Here is a 19,188-nt window from a genome sequence, read left to right on the forward strand (position 1 = left end):
AGCACATTTGGAAACCAGCCATAGAGACGTACGGCGAGGTCGGTCATGTGATCACACCTCTGTCACACACCAACAGATGTCTGTATGTGATGATGTCATCATGTCCTGCAGGTCCTCACCATGTTCGAGGAGAACTACCCCGAGGGGCTGAAGAGGGTTCTTCTCATCAAAGGTAGCAGATCTGTGATGCTTCCTGAGGCGGCGGCCATCTTTATTTCCTTTGTGTTTGTGACCGCTGATGATGATCTCTGTCCCTGCTGCAGCTCCTAAGCTGTTTCCCATGGCGTACAACCTGATCAAACACTTCCTGTGTGAGGAGACGCGGCGCAAGATCATGGTTTTAGGAAGTAAGAGCACATGTTTCTCTCTCAGGATTACGGTAATGCTAAGCTAACCTCAACTTGTTGTGAACTTGTGTGTGCAGGTAACTGGCAGGAAGTGCTGCGTAAACATATCGACCCGGAGCAGCTTCCTGTGGTGTATGGAGGAACCCTGACCGACCCAGACGGAGACCCGCGCTGCAGAACCATGGTGAGAACACCGACTGCTGCTTTGTGTCAAAGATGGAGTCTGGGTTCATGTTTCATGGCGTGTTGCAGATAAAGTACGGCGGCACGGTTCCCAGGTCGTACTACGTGCAGGAATCGGTGAAGGTTCAGTACGACAGCAGCGTCACCATCAGCCGTGGCTCCGTCTTTCAGCTGGAATACGACGTGACCGCGGCCCGAACCCTCCTGAGGTACGACGGGTTCAGTCTGAGGGTTCCACCAAATCGGGTTCCTACCAAAACGACTTCCTGTTCTGTTCCAAACTGCTCTCACTGACCCCAAAACACAGAGTTTGACCTCTGACCTCGGGTCTTCACAGGTGGCAGTTTGCCAGCGACGGGGCAGATATCGGGTTCGGAGTGTACAGGCGGACCAAAGAGGGCGGCAGTCAGAAGGTGTCTGAGATGCTGCAGGTTCTTCCCAGCGAACGCTACAACGCACACCTGGTACCTGAAGACAGCTGCCTCACCTGCTCCGAGCCGGGAGTCTGTGAGTGACCGGACCTGCTGCTGCTGCGCTAGTGTTAGCTGTTGTTAGCTGTTATTGATTGTTTTTAGCTGTTGTTAGCTGTTAGCTATTGTTAGCTTTTTTTGATTGTTTTAGCTGTTGTTAGCTGTTATTAGCTGTTTTTGATTGTTTTTAGCTGTTGTTAGCTGTTGTTAGCTGTTTTTGATTGTTTTTAGCTGTTAGCTGTGTTTGATTGTTTTTAGCTGTTGTTAGCTGTTAGCTGTGTTTGATTGTTTTTAGCTGTTAGCTGTGTTTGATTGTTTTTAGCTGTTGTTAGCTGTTAGCTGTGTTTGATTGTTTTTAGCTGTTGTTAACTGTTAGCTGTTGTTAGCTGTTAGCTGTTGTTAGCTGTTTTTGATTGTTTTTAGCTGTTGTTAGCTGTTTTTGATTGTTTTTAGCTGTTGTTAGCTGTTAGCTGTTGTTAGCTGTTGTTAGCTGTTATTGATTGTTTTTAGCTGTTGTTAACTGTTAGCTGTTGTTAGCTGTTAGCGGTCATGACGTGAGTTCACTGTCGTTCATTGTGTCTGTGTTTCGTGCAGACGTTCTGTGTTTCGATAACAGCTACAGCATCATCCAGTCCAAGAAGGTGAGCTACAACGTGGAGGTGGTTCCTCCCGTGGACGGACAGAGGCAGAGTCCTCGCAGCAGAGGAGGAGACCACCGGCTGCAGTGACGACGCCTCGAGCCTCACAGATCCTCGCCACAGAAAGATCCAGACTGCAGCAGTATTAGCTAACAAGTTAGCATTGATCACATGACCACAGAGTGGCGCCTTCAGGCCGCCATGTTCTTCTTCACGGACTGTGACACAGTTCACCAGCATTTCAATCCAGACCGGCTCCTCCTTTGATGTTTCTGAAGTGTTTCACAGATTTAATCTGCACTGACAGATTACAGATTAGATACAGATTGGCAGCCATCTTACTTTTACATTTCTGTGGCTTTTTTGAGTCCAGTGTTTTACACTCAGCAGCAGAGTCTACAACAGTCATGATTTATGTTTAATTCACGGTTTGTAAATTCATCCTAATTTTAATAAGCACATGTTGTGTTCGATCACTGAATAATCTGTCAGTTGTGAGGATTTATTTGTGGTCAGAATATAAGTTATTATTAATATAACCCATTATTTTTAATTAAAGATCTCTGTGTGTGAAACTATTGATAACAGTCCTGTCTCTGATATTGTGGTTTAAAACTTAAAAATGATCCAAAATCAATTTATAAACTGAAGGATTAAGCAACAGAAAAAGAAGACGTGTGAAAATGAAACTAAAACTGAAAAACAGCAGAAGAGTAAAATGAAAACATTGAAAGTTTGAATGTGTTCAGATGCATTAAAGTGGATCTGTGATGTTCTGACAGGTCAGTGTGTCCACACGGTGGCGCTGTGAGCCTGTCAGACTCATGGCTGAGTTACATAAGAGCAGGTTAGCAGCTCATCATCAACAAATCAGCCAATAAACATGAGAAGAACCCTGAGCTGCAGAGCAGGGACGCGTCGAGGTTTGTTTAATGACCGAGCTGCGGGTTAGACCAGATCATTACAGGCGGAGTCTCTGCAGCATCCCGGGCCCGGTGCCAGCATCCCGGGCCCGGTGCCAGCATCCCGGGCCCGGTGCCAGCGGGATGCTGCAGGATGAGGATGGGGGGGGGCACAGATGCCATGTGCGTTACATAACAGCAGCTGGACCCGCGCTGCTGAATGCCGCAGTGTGTGTGTGTGTGTGTGTGTGTGTGTGTGTGTGTGTGTGTGTGTGTGTGAGGGCAGGGGGGTGTGTTTGTTTATTAGCCCTACCTGCCGCTGCCCGGTAGGCGGTGTTAACGGGGGTGTGTGTGAGGCGGGGGGCGGGGCCGCGCGGGCATGAGTAAATGACGTCAGCTCCCAGGTTGCAGAGCAGAGAAACAAACATGGCGACAGAATGGAGCGGGCAGCAGGGTTACATTCTCACCGTCGTTATCTGCCTGTGGAGCGCCGTCGGCGGCCGGACGGAGACGGCGGCGGCGGCAGCGGCGGCCGCGGCGGGGTCCGGCGGCCGCGGCACCGCCGGGAGCCAGGTGCTCGGCATGCGGCTGGAGAGGAGCGACAAGCCGTCCAGCACCAATGACGACGGTGTCATCCAGGTGACCGAGGAGAGCTCCGTGCAGCTCCGGTTTTACGGGGTTCAGCTCCACTCGGGCACCTGGACGCAGATCCGCTTCACGGAGCTCACCGACGGCGGCGGCGGCGGCGGGGACGAGGACGAGGACGAGGAGGACGCGGTGGCCGTGGTGGCGGCGGCGGCCAGGGGCGGCAGCGGCATGATGGACGTACCGGACAGGACTTGTGCCGACTTCACGAAGGACATCACCGTCGGGACCTTCATGAACGTGAGCAGCCGCGGCACGTCGGGGCTGCTCAGCGTGCACGTTAAGCCGCTGCGCAAGAGCGAGCTGCAGAAGGAGTACGCGGTGTGCACGCCGAGCGCGGACGGGGCCCGGTGGGTGCCGCTGGGGGACAGCGATGGCCGGATGGTGGTGGTGGAGGAGAAGAAGGGGCTGCTGCCCATGTGGATGCACGTCATCCTGATCTCCTTCCTGCTGGTGCTGTCCGGGCTCTTCAGCGGGCTGAACCTGGGCCTGATGGCGCTGGACCCCATGGAGCTGCGCATCGTGCAGAGCTGCGGCACCGAGAAGGAGAAGCGCTACGCCCGGAAGATCGAGCCCATCCGCAGCAAGGGCAACTACCTGCTGTGCTCGCTGCTGCTGGGCAACGTGCTGGTCAACACCACCCTCACCATCCTGCTGGACGACCTGATCGGCTCCGGCCTGGGCGCCGTGGTGGCCTCCACCGTCGGCATCGTCATCTTCGGGGAGATCGTCCCGCAGGCGCTGTGCTCCCGCCACGGGCTGGCCGTGGGCGCCAACACCATCGTGGTGACGAAGCTGTTCATGCTGCTCACCTTCCCGGTGTCCTTCCCCGTCAGCAAGCTGCTGGACGTGATGCTGGGCCAGGAGATCGGCACCGTGTACAACCGGGAGAAGCTGGTGGAGATGCTGAAGGTGACGGAGCCCTACAACGACCTGGTGAAGGAGGAGCTCAACATGATCCAGGGCGCGCTGGAGCTCCGCACCAAGACCGTGGAGGACGTCATGACCCCGCTGGGCAACTGCTTCATGATCCAGGCGGACGCGGTGCTGGACTTCAACACCATGTCCGAGATCATGGAGAGCGGCTACACGCGCATCCCCGTGTACGACGACGAGCGCTCCAACATCGTGGACATCCTGTACGTCAAGGACCTGGCCTTCGTGGACCCGGACGACTGCACCACCCTGAAGACCATCACCAAGTTCTACAACCACCCGGTGCACTTCGTCTTCCACGACACCAAGCTGGACGCCATGCTGGAGGAGTTCAAGAAAGGTGTGTGTGTCTGTGTGTGTGTGTGTTTGTCTGTCTGTCTGTGTGTCTGTGTGTGTGTCTGTGTGTCTGTCTGTCTGTGTGTCTGTGTGTGTGTGTGTCTGTCCGTCTGTGTGTCTGTCTGTCTGTGTGTCTGTGTGTGTGTGTGTGTGTGTGTCGCCATAAAACACCTGAACTGTACAGCCATCACGACACAACACCCCCCCTCCCTCCCTCTGACAGTATCGATCAGCTAATACAGCTGATCGATGAGTGGAACATTCAGCACACACACGCGCGCGCACACACACACACACACAGAGGCCTCCTCACAGGGCTGCATGCAGCTTTTTGACTTATCAATCACTCTAATGTTGAATCTTCTGATTGATTGATTGATCATCACACTGTGTGCTTGTGCCAATATTTTTAAGTTTTCACAGATTCTCTCTAAAAATGATGGATTGATCAGCTGATCATTAGTCTAATTATCAATTTAAATGATCAATTAATTCATTGGAACTAATTATTGATTCCATATCAATCTGCAGATGTTTGTGTTTTTCTGAGTCAAACTTTTCAGTTTTGGTTTGTTTTTATCTCTAAAGCTGTGAATCATTGATTGATTATTGATTGTGTATTAGTGTGTTCTAACATTGATAAACAAAGTGTGTGACCTCAGGGTCACCAGGCAGGAAGCAGAAACATGGAGGAGCTGGCTGTCCACATGCTTCCATACAGCGCAGACCATCAGATATCGGTGCGTCTCTGACGTCCTCCGAGCTCTGATCAACGTCCTCTGAGGTTTCATGTTGTCTGAGCAGCAGTTAGTGTGAGGTGCTGTGTGAGGATGAGGAGGGAGCGCTGTGTGAGGATGAGGAGCGCTGTGTGAGGATGAGGAGGGAGCGCTGTGTGAGGATGAGGAGGGAGCGCTGTGTGAGGATGAGGAGGGAGCGCTGTGTGAGGATGAGGAGGGAGCGCTGTGTGAGGATGAGGAGCGCTGTGGCGCCGTGCGCTCGCCTCTCTTTTATTTATTGGCCACTTCAGTGTTTGTTAATCTGGCTTTTCCTCCACATCGTGGAGTCACTGACGATCATTTTCAACAGAGTAATTGCTGATGGGATGAAAAGCTGCGGGGATTACAGCCGGGTGCTGACACCACGAGGAGCTGCAGGTTATTGAGGCAGACACAGCCGCTCCGCGTCCCTGCTGCAGGGCCGCTGACCTCTGACCTGCCTGCAGAGGCTGCACTGATGATGATGATGCTGTGTGAGACGTGAGTCATCATCTCAGGACCCGCTGGCTCCAGCACAGACGGGGCTGTGTGTGTGTGTGTGTGTGGTGGTGACTGAGCGTGCTCACACACTGACTCTTTATTTACTCCCCACAGCACCGTGTGTGCCGCCCGTCCTCCTGAGGAGACACACAGAGGACACTCACATGTCCACACCGTCCTCTGACTCACTGCTCCGTCTCCCGGCTTCTGTCCTGCAGCTCTGTCCTAGCTGAGCTTTGTTTACATGCTGCCATGTTCAACTGTTCATGACACGTGGTGCGTTTAAGGATCATAGGAAAGATCAGAGTCAGATGATTGATGAGTTAGCATGAGTTAGCATGAGTTAGCATCCTCCTGCAGAGATTCATTAACCAGCACATGGACTCTGTCCTGTCTGCTGCTGCTGCTGGTGGTGGTGCTGGTGCCGGATGTTTCTGACGTGCTCACACAGACACACTCACTTCCTGTGGCAGCCATCACTGTTCATAACGCCATCAGCTCCTCCTGACATTCTAAAATAATGGTTAGCTTCAGGTAATAAAGAGTTAAATGTTCCTTCCGCTTCCTCCTTTCAAAGCTCTTACTGTAGTCTGGGCTATATTCAGATCCAGTCTGGGGGGGATGTTTTCATCTGTCTGACAGCAGCTGCTGACGTCTCGCGGCTGCGGTCGGACTCTGACGCCGTCCTGTTCACTGCAGCTGAATTCTGGGAAGCTGACGTTATTAATAGTTGATGTGCAGGCGGACGGTCTGATGTAACCCTCCCTGTCCTCGGCAGGTAAATCCCACCTGGCCATCGTCCAGAAGGTGAACAACGAGGGGGAGGGGGACCCGTTCTACGAGGTGCTGGGCCTGGTCACGCTGGAGGACGTCATCGAGGAGATCATCAAGTCAGAGATCCTGGACGAGTCCGACCTCTACAGTGAGTCAGCAGCCTGCTGGGATGACGCGCACACACACACACACACACACACACCCTGGTTTGTTTAACCTGCAGCAGGTGTGTTTGCCAGATTAGCTTTTAGCACTTCCTGCTTGCAGCTAACTGCTGAAACCTCAGCATTCTTCAGCCTTTCTGCAGTTATTAGCATCATTTCCACGACTTCTGACAGATTCATGAGTGTTTGTTGCAGTGAACATGAAATATGTTGATGTAAGTATAAATCAATAAAGATGTTCGATGTTTGATTCTAGCTGACGTCACCCCGACAAACTGAAGGAGGAAACTTAGCCAGCTGCTGAGGCGCTCTGAAAGCTAGCTAGTAGCAGTTAGCATAAGGACTGTTGTCGTCTGTGACGAAAACATGAGCATCACAAACTGAGAAGTCTTTTTATCGACTCTAAGCTGTGATCGCCGCCCTCTAGGGGCCACCCGAGGAACTGCAGGTTGTTCGGCTTCATGTTCCAGGTTAGCATCAGCAGCACCTGAATAATTACATGGAGGCTGATGTCAGAGAGATAAAATGACAGCCTGGGTTACAGGCAGCGTCCTGTGTGTGTGTGTGTGTCTGTGTGTGTGTGTGTGTGTGCCTGTAATGTTAATAAACCTGCCGCCATCACAGTGATGTCTCTTCCGTGTCTCTGCAGCTGACAACAGAAACAGGAAGAAGGTCGACCCCAACAAAAGCAAACGTGACTTTTCCGCCTTCAAGCACGACAGCGAAAGTAAAGTGAAGATTTCTCCTCAGCTCATGCTGGCGGCTCATCGCTTCCTGGCCACAGGTGAGCTGTGAGGAGGCGGCGGTGGACTCCTGTCTTTTTAATTGATGAGGCTCGTGTCTGTTTTTATTGATTAACCTGATCGTTATGTTTTTTGGTGCTTGTCGATCAGAGGTGAGCCTGTTCAGCCCGTTCCTGATCACAGAGAAAGTCCTGCTGAGGATCCTCAGACACCCCGACGTCATCCAGGAACTCAAGTTCAACGAAAACGACAAGAGGTCCCCACAACACTTCCTGTACCACAGAGGCAAACCTGTGGACTACTTCATCCTCATTCTACAGGTGAGCGCACACAGACACACACACAGACACACACACAGACACACACTGACACACACACACAGACAGACAGACACACACAGACACACACACAGACACACACAGACAGACAGACACACACACAGACACACACACACTCAGACACACACACAGACACACACACACACAGACAGACACACACACACACACACAGACAGACAGACACACACACAGACAGACAGACACACACACAGACAGACACAGACACACACAGACAGACACACACACACACAGACACACACACACACACACAGACAGACAGACACACACACAGACAGACACACAACACACACACAGACAGACACACACACAGACAGACACAGACACACACAGACAGACACACACACAGACAGACACACACACACACACACACACACAGACAGACAGACACACACACACACACACACACACAGACAGACAGACACACACACAGACAGACACACACACACACACAGACAGACAGACACACACACAGACACACACACACACACAGACACACAGACAGACACACACACAGACACACAGACAGACACACACACAGACAGACACACACACAGACAGACACACTGAAAATAACAGATTCCATGATTTAGTTAGCGGTAGATGCTACGTGGTTAGCTGAAGGTATTTCTACAGTTTGGTGTGTTTGATCTGAGCAGGGCTGCTTGTTGAGAGGTCACTGGAGTCAGGTTGGATAACACGGGTTGATCTGTTTAAACTCGTGACAAACAGGTTAATCTGTGCGTCAGTCTGGAGGTGGTGTTAACACACAGGCAGCTGCTACCGAGGCTAACGTGAAAAATAAGACTCAACTTCAGCAGCTCTGATCTGGAGTGAGTGTGTGTGTGTGTGTGTGTGTGTGTGTGTGTGTGTGTGTGTGTGTGTGTGTGTGTGAGGGGCCCCTTGCTCTGCACGACCTTCTCTAATAGATCCTCTTATGTAAGATGAAGACAAATGAGGGGATTGAAGGGTTAAAAGCAGGAAAAGAAGAAAAGCAGATGACAGCGAGTGAAAATGAGCAGAGCATATGGAGCCGGAACACACGGCAGAGCGGGGGTTAAAGATGGAGGAAGCTCCGTCTGTCAGTAAATCCTGCTCCGCACCCGACGACAGCGCGCCGCCGTTACACAACCAGCAGCAGCTGCACGGCTTTACTCGCACTGATAATTGGCTTCAGCAGCAAATGAATGGTTAATACTTGGATAACACAGAAGGCTGCTTAAACTCAAAACAACCGTTAGCTGAATGATGAATAGTTTAGCAACAAATAGCTGACGAGGAGCTAACATAATGGGGTGAGTGAGCTAGTAGCTGAAGTTAGCATTAGAAGCTAACAATAATAATAAAGGTTCAGTTATTACTCTAAGCATGGGCTATTTAATCGTAATAATACATGTGGCAGCTTCAACATGACGGGTGGTGTAAACCCGACAAACATGGCCGCCGTGAGGCTAACACTCAGATCTCCTGTTTAGAATTTAAAAGCAGCGCACACACACTTATCACAGACACACACTGAGGTGTGAATAAAGTGACTGCAGACACTCACAGCTGCTCCTGTGTGTGTGTGTGTGTTTGTGTGTGTGTGTGTGTGTGCGCGTTGTAAGGCGAGCCTCAGCCCTGCACCTGCGGCTGGATGAAATATTTACAGGACGTCTAAGTGTTTGTGTTACCTGCCACAGGACACGGCTCGACACAGTGCAGCCTTCAGACTGACTCAGTGTCCTAAAAACCAGGAGAAACTAGAGAGTGTGAACGCAGCACGACTCGGATTCCTGAGCGTAACTCTGCCAACAGTGTGACATGTCTGTTTGTGATCAATGGAGAGCTGACCTGTCATGGGCAGCGAGGCGTGTGTCACACGTGGTCACATGACCATCTGAAATGGACGCTGCAAACTGCATTTAATGGATGTACAACATGAGTCCAGTGACCTTTAATAAACGGCTGAACACTGTGTGTGTCTGTGTGTCTGTGTGTGTCTGTCTCTGTGTGTGTCTGTCTGTCTGTGTGTCTGTCTGTCTGTCTGTGTGTCTGTGTGTTTGTGTGTGTGTGTGTCTGTGTCTCTGTGTGTGTGTCTGTGTGTGTCTGTCTGTGTGTCTCTGTGTGTGTCTGTCTGTGTGTCTCTGTGTGTGTCTGTCTGTGTGTGTCTGTGTGTCTGTGTGTGTGTGTGTTTCAGGGACGGGTGGAGGTGGAGGCTGGAAACGAGAACATGAAGTTTGAAACCGGTCCATTCTCCTACTATGGAGTGATGGCTCTGAGCACGCCGTCACTGGGTGAGATGACGCACGCACACACGCACACACACACACACACACGCACACACACTGTACATACTAGTCTTTAGTCCATATTAGTCTGTATCATGCTAATATTTTAGCGTGGCTGTAAACAGGAAGCTGTGCTGCTGGTGAAGTGGACGTCATCAGTGGATGGATTCAGCCCATTAAGATGAGGAGATGTGGGCTGTTAGCAGCGGGGTGTTAGCAGCGGGGTGTTAGCAGCGGGGTGTTAGCGGCAGGAATCTGAAGTGAGGACACACACACACACACTTGATGAGTCTGCTGCTGTTTCTGAGGACACTTTGCCCTGAGCTGAACCTGTCAGGCTGCTGAGAGGATTTGTGTTGTAGGTGGTTAAAGAGTTAATCCAACAAGTTAGCACTGCACACAAATAAGGTGATGTTCCAACCTGAAGCAGCAGATTATGACAAATCCACGGAAAGCTGAATCCTACATTTCCCACAATGCACCTTGCTGTGTCTTCATGTCTGTGCTGGAGTGGAGGCAGTGAAGAGGCCTGAGCGTCTGTCTCATCTTCTGAAAGGGATTTTAACCTCTTACAGTGACGTGCACACGTGTTCAAAACACAAATGATGTCATCAGTCAGCTGTCACTGTGATGGAGTCACATCAGCAGACTGCAGCTCTGACTCAGCGGTGACCCCTGGTGGTGCAGCGCTGTCACTGCTCCATCTTTCCTCTGTCAAAATATTGTCAATCTGACAAAATATTATCAATAACATGGAAAAACATGTTGTAGGTATTTAACTCCTTACAGTCCAGACACTGGTTCGTTTTGGTCATGTGACCGCTGCTCATCACGGCGTCCTGGTTGTGAGCTGTGCAGGACTTCAGGACCTCCTTGTTTCTGGAGGATTATTAACATGAGATGAATCATCAGGACGTTGAGCTGCGTTTGATTCTTTGACCTGCATGATGCACCTGATGCATTCAGGGACCGTGGGAGAATGGAGTGCTGGTCCAGTCTGATTTCACAGTGTCTGGGTGTGTCTGTTTGCCGGTCCTGTAGAGAAAACGTGAAGATGAAACGCATTAAATCCACGTTACTGTTGTGCAGATTTTTGGGACTTTAATCTCAGATTAGCTTCATTCAGTGACAGAGTGAGTGAGCAGTGATCAGTGTGATGTCTGATTATCAGCCTGTGAAGCAGCCGGTGTGTTTGTCCTGTAGCAGGCGCTGTGCTCTCGCTGTGTCCTCCTCTTCTGTCCCTCTAAGCTGCTGTCTGTCCCTCATCACGCAGCTCAGTGTGTGTCCACTCTAAATGTCTCATGCTGACCTGTTGACCTTTGACCTCCTGCTGCCACACAGTAAAGAAACCTCCAGACGTCAGCATCAGTGCAGGCGCCACATCAGCTGCTGACACAATAAACCAGCCCCTCTCTCTCTCTGTCTCTGTCTCTGTCTCTCTCTCTGTTCTCACCCCTCTCTCCCCCTCCTCTCTCTCTCTCTCTCTCTCAGCCGTCACCCCTCCTCTCTCCCCGTCAGTGGCGTCCCCCCCTCCACGACGCCTCTCTCTTAAGAGGTTTTCTCTGTTCTCTCGTTTCCCAGGTAAACACTCGCATGGGCCAGAGGAGGGAGGGAGGGGGAGGGAGGGGGGAGGAGTCCTCTTTTGGCCAATCTTTTTCACCATCTCCCCTTTTTTTCCTCATGTTCAGACTCCTGATCCAGCAAGTATGAGTTGTTGAACAGAGACAGGAAGTGAAGGTGTTCACTGTCACTCTGAGCCGTCAAATTGTAAACGACCCTAAATGTGTCTTAAATCACAAATATATGATCAATACAAACATTTTAATTGGCAAAAACAAATCTTAAATGCCTTCAACCTCAACCTTCAAATGTTTCCTTGGACTCTGAGCCAAGTAATGATGGATCATTTTCAGACCGTTTGTCTATAAGTACAGTGATAATAACACATTCTCTGAGTCCAACATGGCGTCTTCCAACTTGCTGAATGGGCCTCTGTTTTTTTTAACCCCGTCAGGACTAACAGCTCCATTAACCACTGATCCTCGGTCAGATGACCCTCTGACATTTATCGACCGATCTGACCGCAGAACTCTGGTTAAAAACAGTTTGATCTCTTTAACAAGTATTTTTTTTATTTGCTTTCTTAGCATAGCTTAGCCTCAAGCCTTGAAACAGAGACACTCAAGCACTGTCGCGGTCGCTGTGATGGTGTGGAGTTATAATCCTGAGCAGGACACACACAACCGCTCGCTACATAAATCAACATTGTTGATACCTGTAGCATTTTTAACCTCCAGAGTGTCCAGAACGTCCCCATAGCAACAGTCTGTTCCACATAGCAACGGCTTGCTCTGCATAGCAACAGTCTTTTCCACATAGCAACGGCTTGCTCTGCATAGCAACAGTCTTTTCCACATAGCAACAGCTTGCTCTCCATAGCAACAGTCTGTTCCACATAGCAACGGCTTGCTCTCCATAGCAACAGTCTGTTCCACATAGCAACGGCTTGCTCTCCATAGCAACAGTCTGTTCCACATAGCAACGGCTTGCTCTCCATAGCAACAGTCTGTTCTTTAGAAACAGCAGAGTGAGGCACACTTGATTGACCAATCAGAATCCAGTACTCGGCATGGCCAGGTAATAAAGCTAACCAGAGTGTTTCCGTGACTACAGTAGTAAACAAACATGGCGTCCGTGGCGGAGCTTGTACTGCTGCACTAGACAAGGTGTAACTTGTGCAAAAGATCAGGGAACATGCTAACATGCTAACGTCAGGCTCACATTACCCTAGCACCCTAGCTGCCACACTTCACTTATCTTTGTGCTGTTTCCAGTTTTTATGCTAAGCTAAGCTAATTATGGTAAGAAAGCAAATAAATGGTGAACCCTCCCACCTTTGCCTCCTCACTTACTAAACTCCTCTGACACTTACACCCCCCCCCCCCCCCACCGCTCTACCCTTCACGCCGGATTACAGCCCCCTCCATGACATCACTAAGTCCAGCCAATCAGAGCGCTCCGTCGTCTAAGCTCGCAGTGCTGTTACAGGATGCCCAAACGATGCGCTGGCCGCATGGCATGTTTGCTGCATTCTCTGGACACATCAGTGGTTCACGTGTGTGACGCCCACATGTTTGTGTGTGTTTGTGTTGCAGTGTGTTCACTCTCTCCCTGTTTTCTCATGCAGTCATCTTTGTGTGTGTGTGTGCTTTACTCTGCTGTGTTTGCTGTCATGCGTCCTCACCCTGTCGCTCACTCTCTGCTCCTTCAATCAATCTCTCAGAGTTCCGTTCTCCGTCACATGGGGGCAACCTCAACCGCTCCGCGTCTCTGAGCTGCACTGAGCGCGCTCCGGAGAGCGGCTCCGTCACCGGGAGCAACGCTCAGATCCCAGGCACCCCCTTCCAGTACATTCCAGACTTCTGTGTCCGAGCTCTCACAGACCTGCAGTTCGTCAAGGTAACACAGGAAGTCCATCGTTTATCACTGAGCTCTGATGTGATGCGTTCAGGGATCACTGGAATTTCCAGAGTCCTGTGATTCTTCCTGTTTTTACACTTTCTGTTGTTTGGTTCTCTGTTCACCATCAGATCACTCGTGCACAGTACCAGAACGGTCTCCTGGCGTCCCGCCTGGACAGCACGCCGCAGTCTCCAGAGGGCAGCCACACCCGCCTGGACACCACGGTCTCTTTGCCCCCCATCACACCGCCGGGGATGCGGAGCCCGCTGCCGCTGGCCACACCTCCTGTGAGGCGTCAGCTCTCTAACACCCAGCCGATGCCGCCGGGCGGCCGAAGCACTCATTCCCAAACATCGTCCTCCTCCGGTCGCAGGCCGAGCCAGTCTCTGCCTCAGGCCACGCCCCCTCCCAGCAACCACACCCCTCGCTCCTCTATGAGCACAGCGCTGAGCGCCCCGAACCCCCACCCACCTCTGACCTCCCCCAAAGGCCAGCAGTCCCCATCCTCTGCCGGCCCGGAGAACGGCCCGGGGGAGACCACCACTCTGCTCAGTGAGCAGCAGAACTGCGTGGGCCCACGCCGCCCCAGCCACGCCCAGCCCCACCCACACGTCCACACCATCAGTCATGCACACACTGAAAGCACCATCTAACTGTCGCCCCTGTGAGGACACCAAACTACCTGTGCAGTCACATGATGCACATACACACTTCCTGTTTGCTTGTGGTGAGGATCAGCACATTTCAGAGACCAACAAGATCCTCCTCCACCCTCCTGCATGCCCCCACCCCCACCCCACCCCACCCTGTCGAAGACTACAGGAAGCAGGGAACACTCATAAGTACGGTCAGGTGTGTGTGTGTGTGCGTGTGTGCTTAAAGGATCAGTTCACTGAAACCTCCTGCTGCAGCTGGTTCAGAGTGTGATGGCGCCCCCTACCTGCACTTCATTGAGTGGGCATTATTACTTATTTTAATGTTTGGCCACCAGGGGGCAGATTGCCAAAGAATAAACTGAAGGTGCAATCCACGGTAACCATGGTGACAGCAGAGGAAGCTGTTGAGATTATAGCCGAGAAAATGGCCGCTCTTGTTGAACAACACTACCCCCACTGGTCAGAAATGGAACTACATTTTGCCAACACAACAGGTACTTTAGGTACAGGTACATTAATATGTTTATATATTAATCCAACATAGCATTTCAGCTCAGTTTCTGAGGATGTTAACAGCTGGATTTATGCTTTATTAACTCTCATAGACAGTGGTAGTATACTTGTATGTCCACTAGGGGGCACAACACTGTGGCCTCATCACGCTGAAGCTGCCTGTTTGTTTTTCAGTGAACTGGCCCTTTAAGTGGTCTCTGCTGCACAGTTCACGGTCAGAGACGCTGTTTTATTTCTGTTTCATTTTACCAAAGAGTGATGTTTCCCAAAGTGAGTAACAGGGAGGGTTTATTTATTTATTATTATGATTATTTATAGGCGGCTTAGGTTTAGTCATTGATCGCCAGTTTGACTCAGAGTGCGTTTTTTTCATGAGTCAGAGCTGTGACAGAATTTTCAACCAACCAGCAGCAAAAGGACCAGACTCACTGTTACTGAGCGGCGCCGCAGCCGCAGCTGTTAACAGGCTGTCGCTGTCATCAGGTTTAGTTTGGTAACACTGGTGGAAGCTAATGACCCAAAGTGTCCATTTTATATTACATCCACTGTCATTTCCAGTTAAATGATTATTTTATTGAAAATATCTTTACATTAGAGTTCTGAGGTTTTATGGACACTTTGGGTGTATATATCCTTTTTTTAGGGTGTTAATTAATTTTAATTTATTAACAAACACATTGCTAATGTGCAATTTTGGGGAAAAAATAGAATATTTTATTTTTAATTTTTTTAAAGAAATGTATGATCTAATAGCTGCCCAAAAAGAAAGTAAAGATCTGCAGTAGTAAAGGTGTGAGAGGGTGAAGTGATGTATAAGGAGCAGAACCCTGCAGAAAGAGCAGCCTGGTCCTTTAATGAAATGACGTGAGGGGGCGTCGGCCTCCTGAAGGCACTAAAGGTATTTTAGAGTGAATTCATGTGTTTATGTTTAGTTTGTGAAGGCTGTGGCGGAGCTGCTGCCCCTGGTGGTGACACTCTGTCAGAGTTAGAGTGACGCTGTGTGACCTAATAACCTGGGTGTGCTCACAGCTTGAGTGGAAAGTTCAGGTCAGAGAGTTTAACTCTTTCTGTCAGACGTCGGGGTGTGTTAGCATTATGTAGCATCTTCAGACGGATACATGCTAACGAGGAGCTACAGTCTCTTTTTCATGTAATTTGGTTTGGTTGGAGAAAAGTTCTCATTTCAAAATGTTTGATTTAGTTTTGTAATGTGATGTTTTTGTCATAGTTTTTTAAATGAATGGCACTTCCAGACTCCGTACCGAACTCCAGTATGTCTCAGCCTGTGTGTCTGTTCTGGGACTGTCCATCGACTTTATGCTTAATTGTTTACCAGATATTTGATTGACACGAACATCCAAAATTAAATTGACAGAAGTCCACATGTTGCTGACATCATCACAGGGTTAATCGTCTGAGAGTTCGGGGTGTAGTCGTGCTCCGGTGCGTTACAGATCTGCTGTACTTTCTGCTCAGAGCTGTGTTAGCCTGGGAGCTAACAGTTAGCCTCGGGCTAGCACAGCACAGTAACGGTTTGATGGACAGCAGCCTTTCCACGTCACGTCTCTGTTCACCCTCCGTCTGTCCTCGTACCACATTCCAGACACCTCACACCACGTGGTCATGACGCCATGCTGCACCCGTTCAGCGGCATGAGGACGTTTCTTCCTGCGGACTGACGACGTAAAGAGATTAACCCCTCGCCTCCTGAACGGGCGACGGGCCGAGCGTGATGCTAAAAAGCTACTAGCATGTAACCTACCTATTTTTCCTACTTATGACACTATTTAACTGTAAAGAAAAAGTATTTTGTTGGTGATACAGATATTTATTTGAGAGGAAACCTGAGGTATAAGCTAGCACTGATGTGAAAACACTTTAGTTATGTAGCATCTGAAAAAAAGAAGTGAATATTCCAAAGCATTTCTCCTTTTTAAGGGAAGATTTCCAGAGTGCTGGACCACTAACTGGGCAAAGAGGGCCTCCTGAACCGGGACCCCACAGGCCCCACGTTCACTGCGTGTCAGCTGGTTTGATTGATTCTGATGTTCAGGTCTGGGACCTTTGTTTAGGACTGTAACGGTGCACAGTGTTCAGTTTTGATGATTTGACTCGACTTAAAATTAAAAAATAATCACGTTTACGGTGATTTGATTTTCAAAATGGAGGTTTAGGTGTAAGAAAGGCTTTTTAGGATAAGTGGGGATCGTCTGTTGCAGTACTGCGACTGACCACAGGGGGGGAAAATGGTGTCACATGATATTATGAAGACGTCAATGGGGGCAAAAAATGTGAATTGTATGAATAACTTTATTTAGGGATGTTTGTTTTTCAGCCAAGGGAGTTTTTTCGTTGCAATACTGCAAATGACCACTAGAAGTTAGAGGCTACATCTCAGTTCGTAATTTTTCTGAAAGCATTTGAGGACGAAGATGCCTAAAAAAATAATGTTTTTCCAAAGACTTGTGTGTGATCTGTGTATTCTGGGTTGCTTGGCTAACCTTTCTAGCATGCTAAAGCTAACAGAGAGCAGCTGAAAGCTGCAGAGTCTGTGTTCAGACTGCAGGAGGCGCTGAGCACTGTGCACCGGTACACCTTCATCATCATCATCATCATCATTTTGTATTCCAACATTCCAGCATACCAGACACAGTGGGGGGGCGGCAGCAGCTTGTTTTCGCCCGGGGGCCGCCTGACAAAGTCCAGCCCCGGAGAAACATGCACTGTGTGGAGACAGGTTTCAGTCAGCAGGACCCAACCTGCTCGGCAAATGCAAGCCTAGAGAACTTAGCCTTATGACTTCAGAGGAGTTAGACCTGCCTGCTGGTTCATAGGTCTCATGTAGCATTCGGTTCTACTGGGTTCCAGTGAAGCCACTGGTTGGCTGTGTGACTCCCAGCGTGCATGCTGGGAAATGTGAAAACGTGGCTGTATTTATTGTAAACATTGTATTTATTGTTTTGGGTGGTATGAAACGGGCTTCCAGCTGTGAGACGCAGCTCCTAGAAACACTGTGCTGTTTGTGTTCCATGACTGTAAATACTGTACATGAACAGAAGAAACAGCTCTATTTATGAGAGATGATGTTTTATTTGTTTTACTAGCAATAAATGTTGCACAGAGTCGACCTCAAGTAATAATGTTACTCCTCCATCCTCTGTAGCGTTCTTTTTGCTTTTTTGTCATCAGATAACCAAAGTTTCTTTCTTTCTTAAACCTTCCTGCTGTTTTAAAGAATTGAAATTCCTGTGGCCCTTTTTTTTTTAATCAGGCACTGAAGTGGGGCGGCCGGGCTCCTGCAGAGCTCCGGGCTCCTGCAGAGCTCCGGGCTCCTCCTGCAGAGCTCCGGGCTCCGGGCTGCTCCTGCAGAGCTCCGGGCTCCTGCAGCGCTGTGAGCAGGTTAAATATTTCCTGATGCACACACGCTGTGTGTCGTTCACACCGGTCCGCTGTGTCGTCCCTTTTTTCAGAGGTGTAGGTCGGGATGTCTTTGCACACGGCGCCGCAGTGCAGATATGAGACATGTCTCCTCGGAGTGTGTCCACAGGGAGCGGGGTGTAATCGTCAGGCCCTGCTGCAGCACGTCGGGCTCTTGTTTTGTTTCTGTTGCAGCGGTGAAGCAGAGATGGAGGCGCACTTCTTCCAAACATGGGTTGTGTAACTTAAAGCAATGTGTGTGTGTGTGTGTGTGTGTGTGTGTACATACTGTTTTATAACTACTGTAAGGCATTTGAAGAAATCTACGAGGTTAATAAACCTGAGATATATTTCTCTACAGAACATCTGCTTATTCTGTTTGTCTGAGAAATGTGTACATCACTGTTACCGTGACGACCACAGCAGGGCCCCAGACACCTCGACCTTACCGTGACCTTTCAGCCTTTAAGTGAAAGCTAATCAAGTAAATGTTGCTACAGAGGTTTAGCCACTGTTAGCACAGTTAGCAGCCTCCTTTTGTAAGAAGTGTACAAAAAGTATAATAAAATAAAATGTCATTTCTGGTGCTACTGTGCTACACCATCCAGTTTAATCTTTACTCTTTCTGCTCATAAAACAGACGGTAATTAATATTTACATGAACTCAATTAGCTAATGTTAGCTAAGTGACTTATTGAGGTTAATCAGGCGGTAAATCCTGTAGAATATTACTAAACTGTGCAACTTGGTGTGAAAGTCCTCATGTTTTCAGAGGTGTGAGTCTGAGGAGGAGGACTGAGGCCTGGAAAACAAAATAAACAGAAGGTCACGCTTCAGTCTCAGGATTCTCAGAAAAACAGTCAGACTTCTGAGAACGAAGCCTTTGACCCGGTTTATCCTCCGGTGGCTCGGTTCTGTTGGATCATCACGTTTCTTCGTTACTGTTTAAAAAGTGTTTTCCTCTCTGACGTCGTTCCGCCCCACAATGTCCGACAGTCCCGCCGCTAACCTCAGCGTCAGCGGATCCAAAATGGCCGCCGCGCAGCTCCAGTTGCAGCGCTCGGTTTGTTGTTTTGCTGGCTCGCCCTCCTCCCGGTGGGCGGGGCTACTGCTGCTGCGG

At 49.6% G+C, this 19,188-nt stretch overlaps 2 protein-coding genes across 3 annotated transcripts in view; both read left to right on the plus strand.

The window, feature by feature from the left end:
- The window catches only part of sec14l7 (SEC14-like lipid binding 7), a 6,001-nt gene extending 3,783 nt beyond the window's left edge, over nt 1-2,218 (plus strand). Inside the window, exons 6-12 of the mRNA XM_028417871.1 lie at nt 1-38; nt 112-172; nt 264-347; nt 425-531; nt 600-739; nt 868-1,037; nt 1,595-2,218. The exon at nt 1-38 is cut by the window's left edge and continues 58 nt beyond it. Of these exons, the coding sequence (XP_028273672.1) occupies nt 1-38; nt 112-172; nt 264-347; nt 425-531; nt 600-739; nt 868-1,037; nt 1,595-1,728 (734 nt within the window). The 3' untranslated portion in view covers nt 1,729-2,218. The remainder of the gene's footprint in view (nt 39-111; nt 173-263; nt 348-424; nt 532-599; nt 740-867; nt 1,038-1,594) is intronic.
- Nucleotides 2,219-2,927: 709 nt separating this feature from the next.
- Nucleotides 2,928-18,373, plus strand: LOC114443640 (metal transporter CNNM4). Of its 2 annotated transcripts, XM_028417868.1 has the most exons (8): nt 2,928-4,461; nt 6,492-6,635; nt 7,301-7,435; nt 7,545-7,714; nt 9,930-10,026; nt 11,512-11,601; nt 13,304-13,479; nt 13,611-18,373. In XM_028417868.1, exons 1-8 carry the CDS (start codon nt 2,928-2,930, stop codon nt 14,133-14,135), a joined length of 2,871 nt encoding a protein of 956 aa, XP_028273669.1. In that variant the 3' UTR covers nt 14,136-18,373. The 2 variants fall into 2 exon arrangements, with proteins under 2 accessions (XP_028273669.1, XP_028273670.1); XM_028417869.1 differs by lacking the exon at nt 11,512-11,601 and having other exon boundaries at nt 2,961-4,461.
- The last annotated feature ends 815 nt before the right edge of the window (nt 18,374-19,188 follow it).

The sequence above is a fragment of the Parambassis ranga genome, chromosome 12 (assembly GCF_900634625.1).
Source record: "Parambassis ranga chromosome 12, fParRan2.1, whole genome shotgun sequence".
NCBI lineage: Eukaryota > Metazoa > Chordata > Actinopteri > Ambassidae > Parambassis > Parambassis ranga.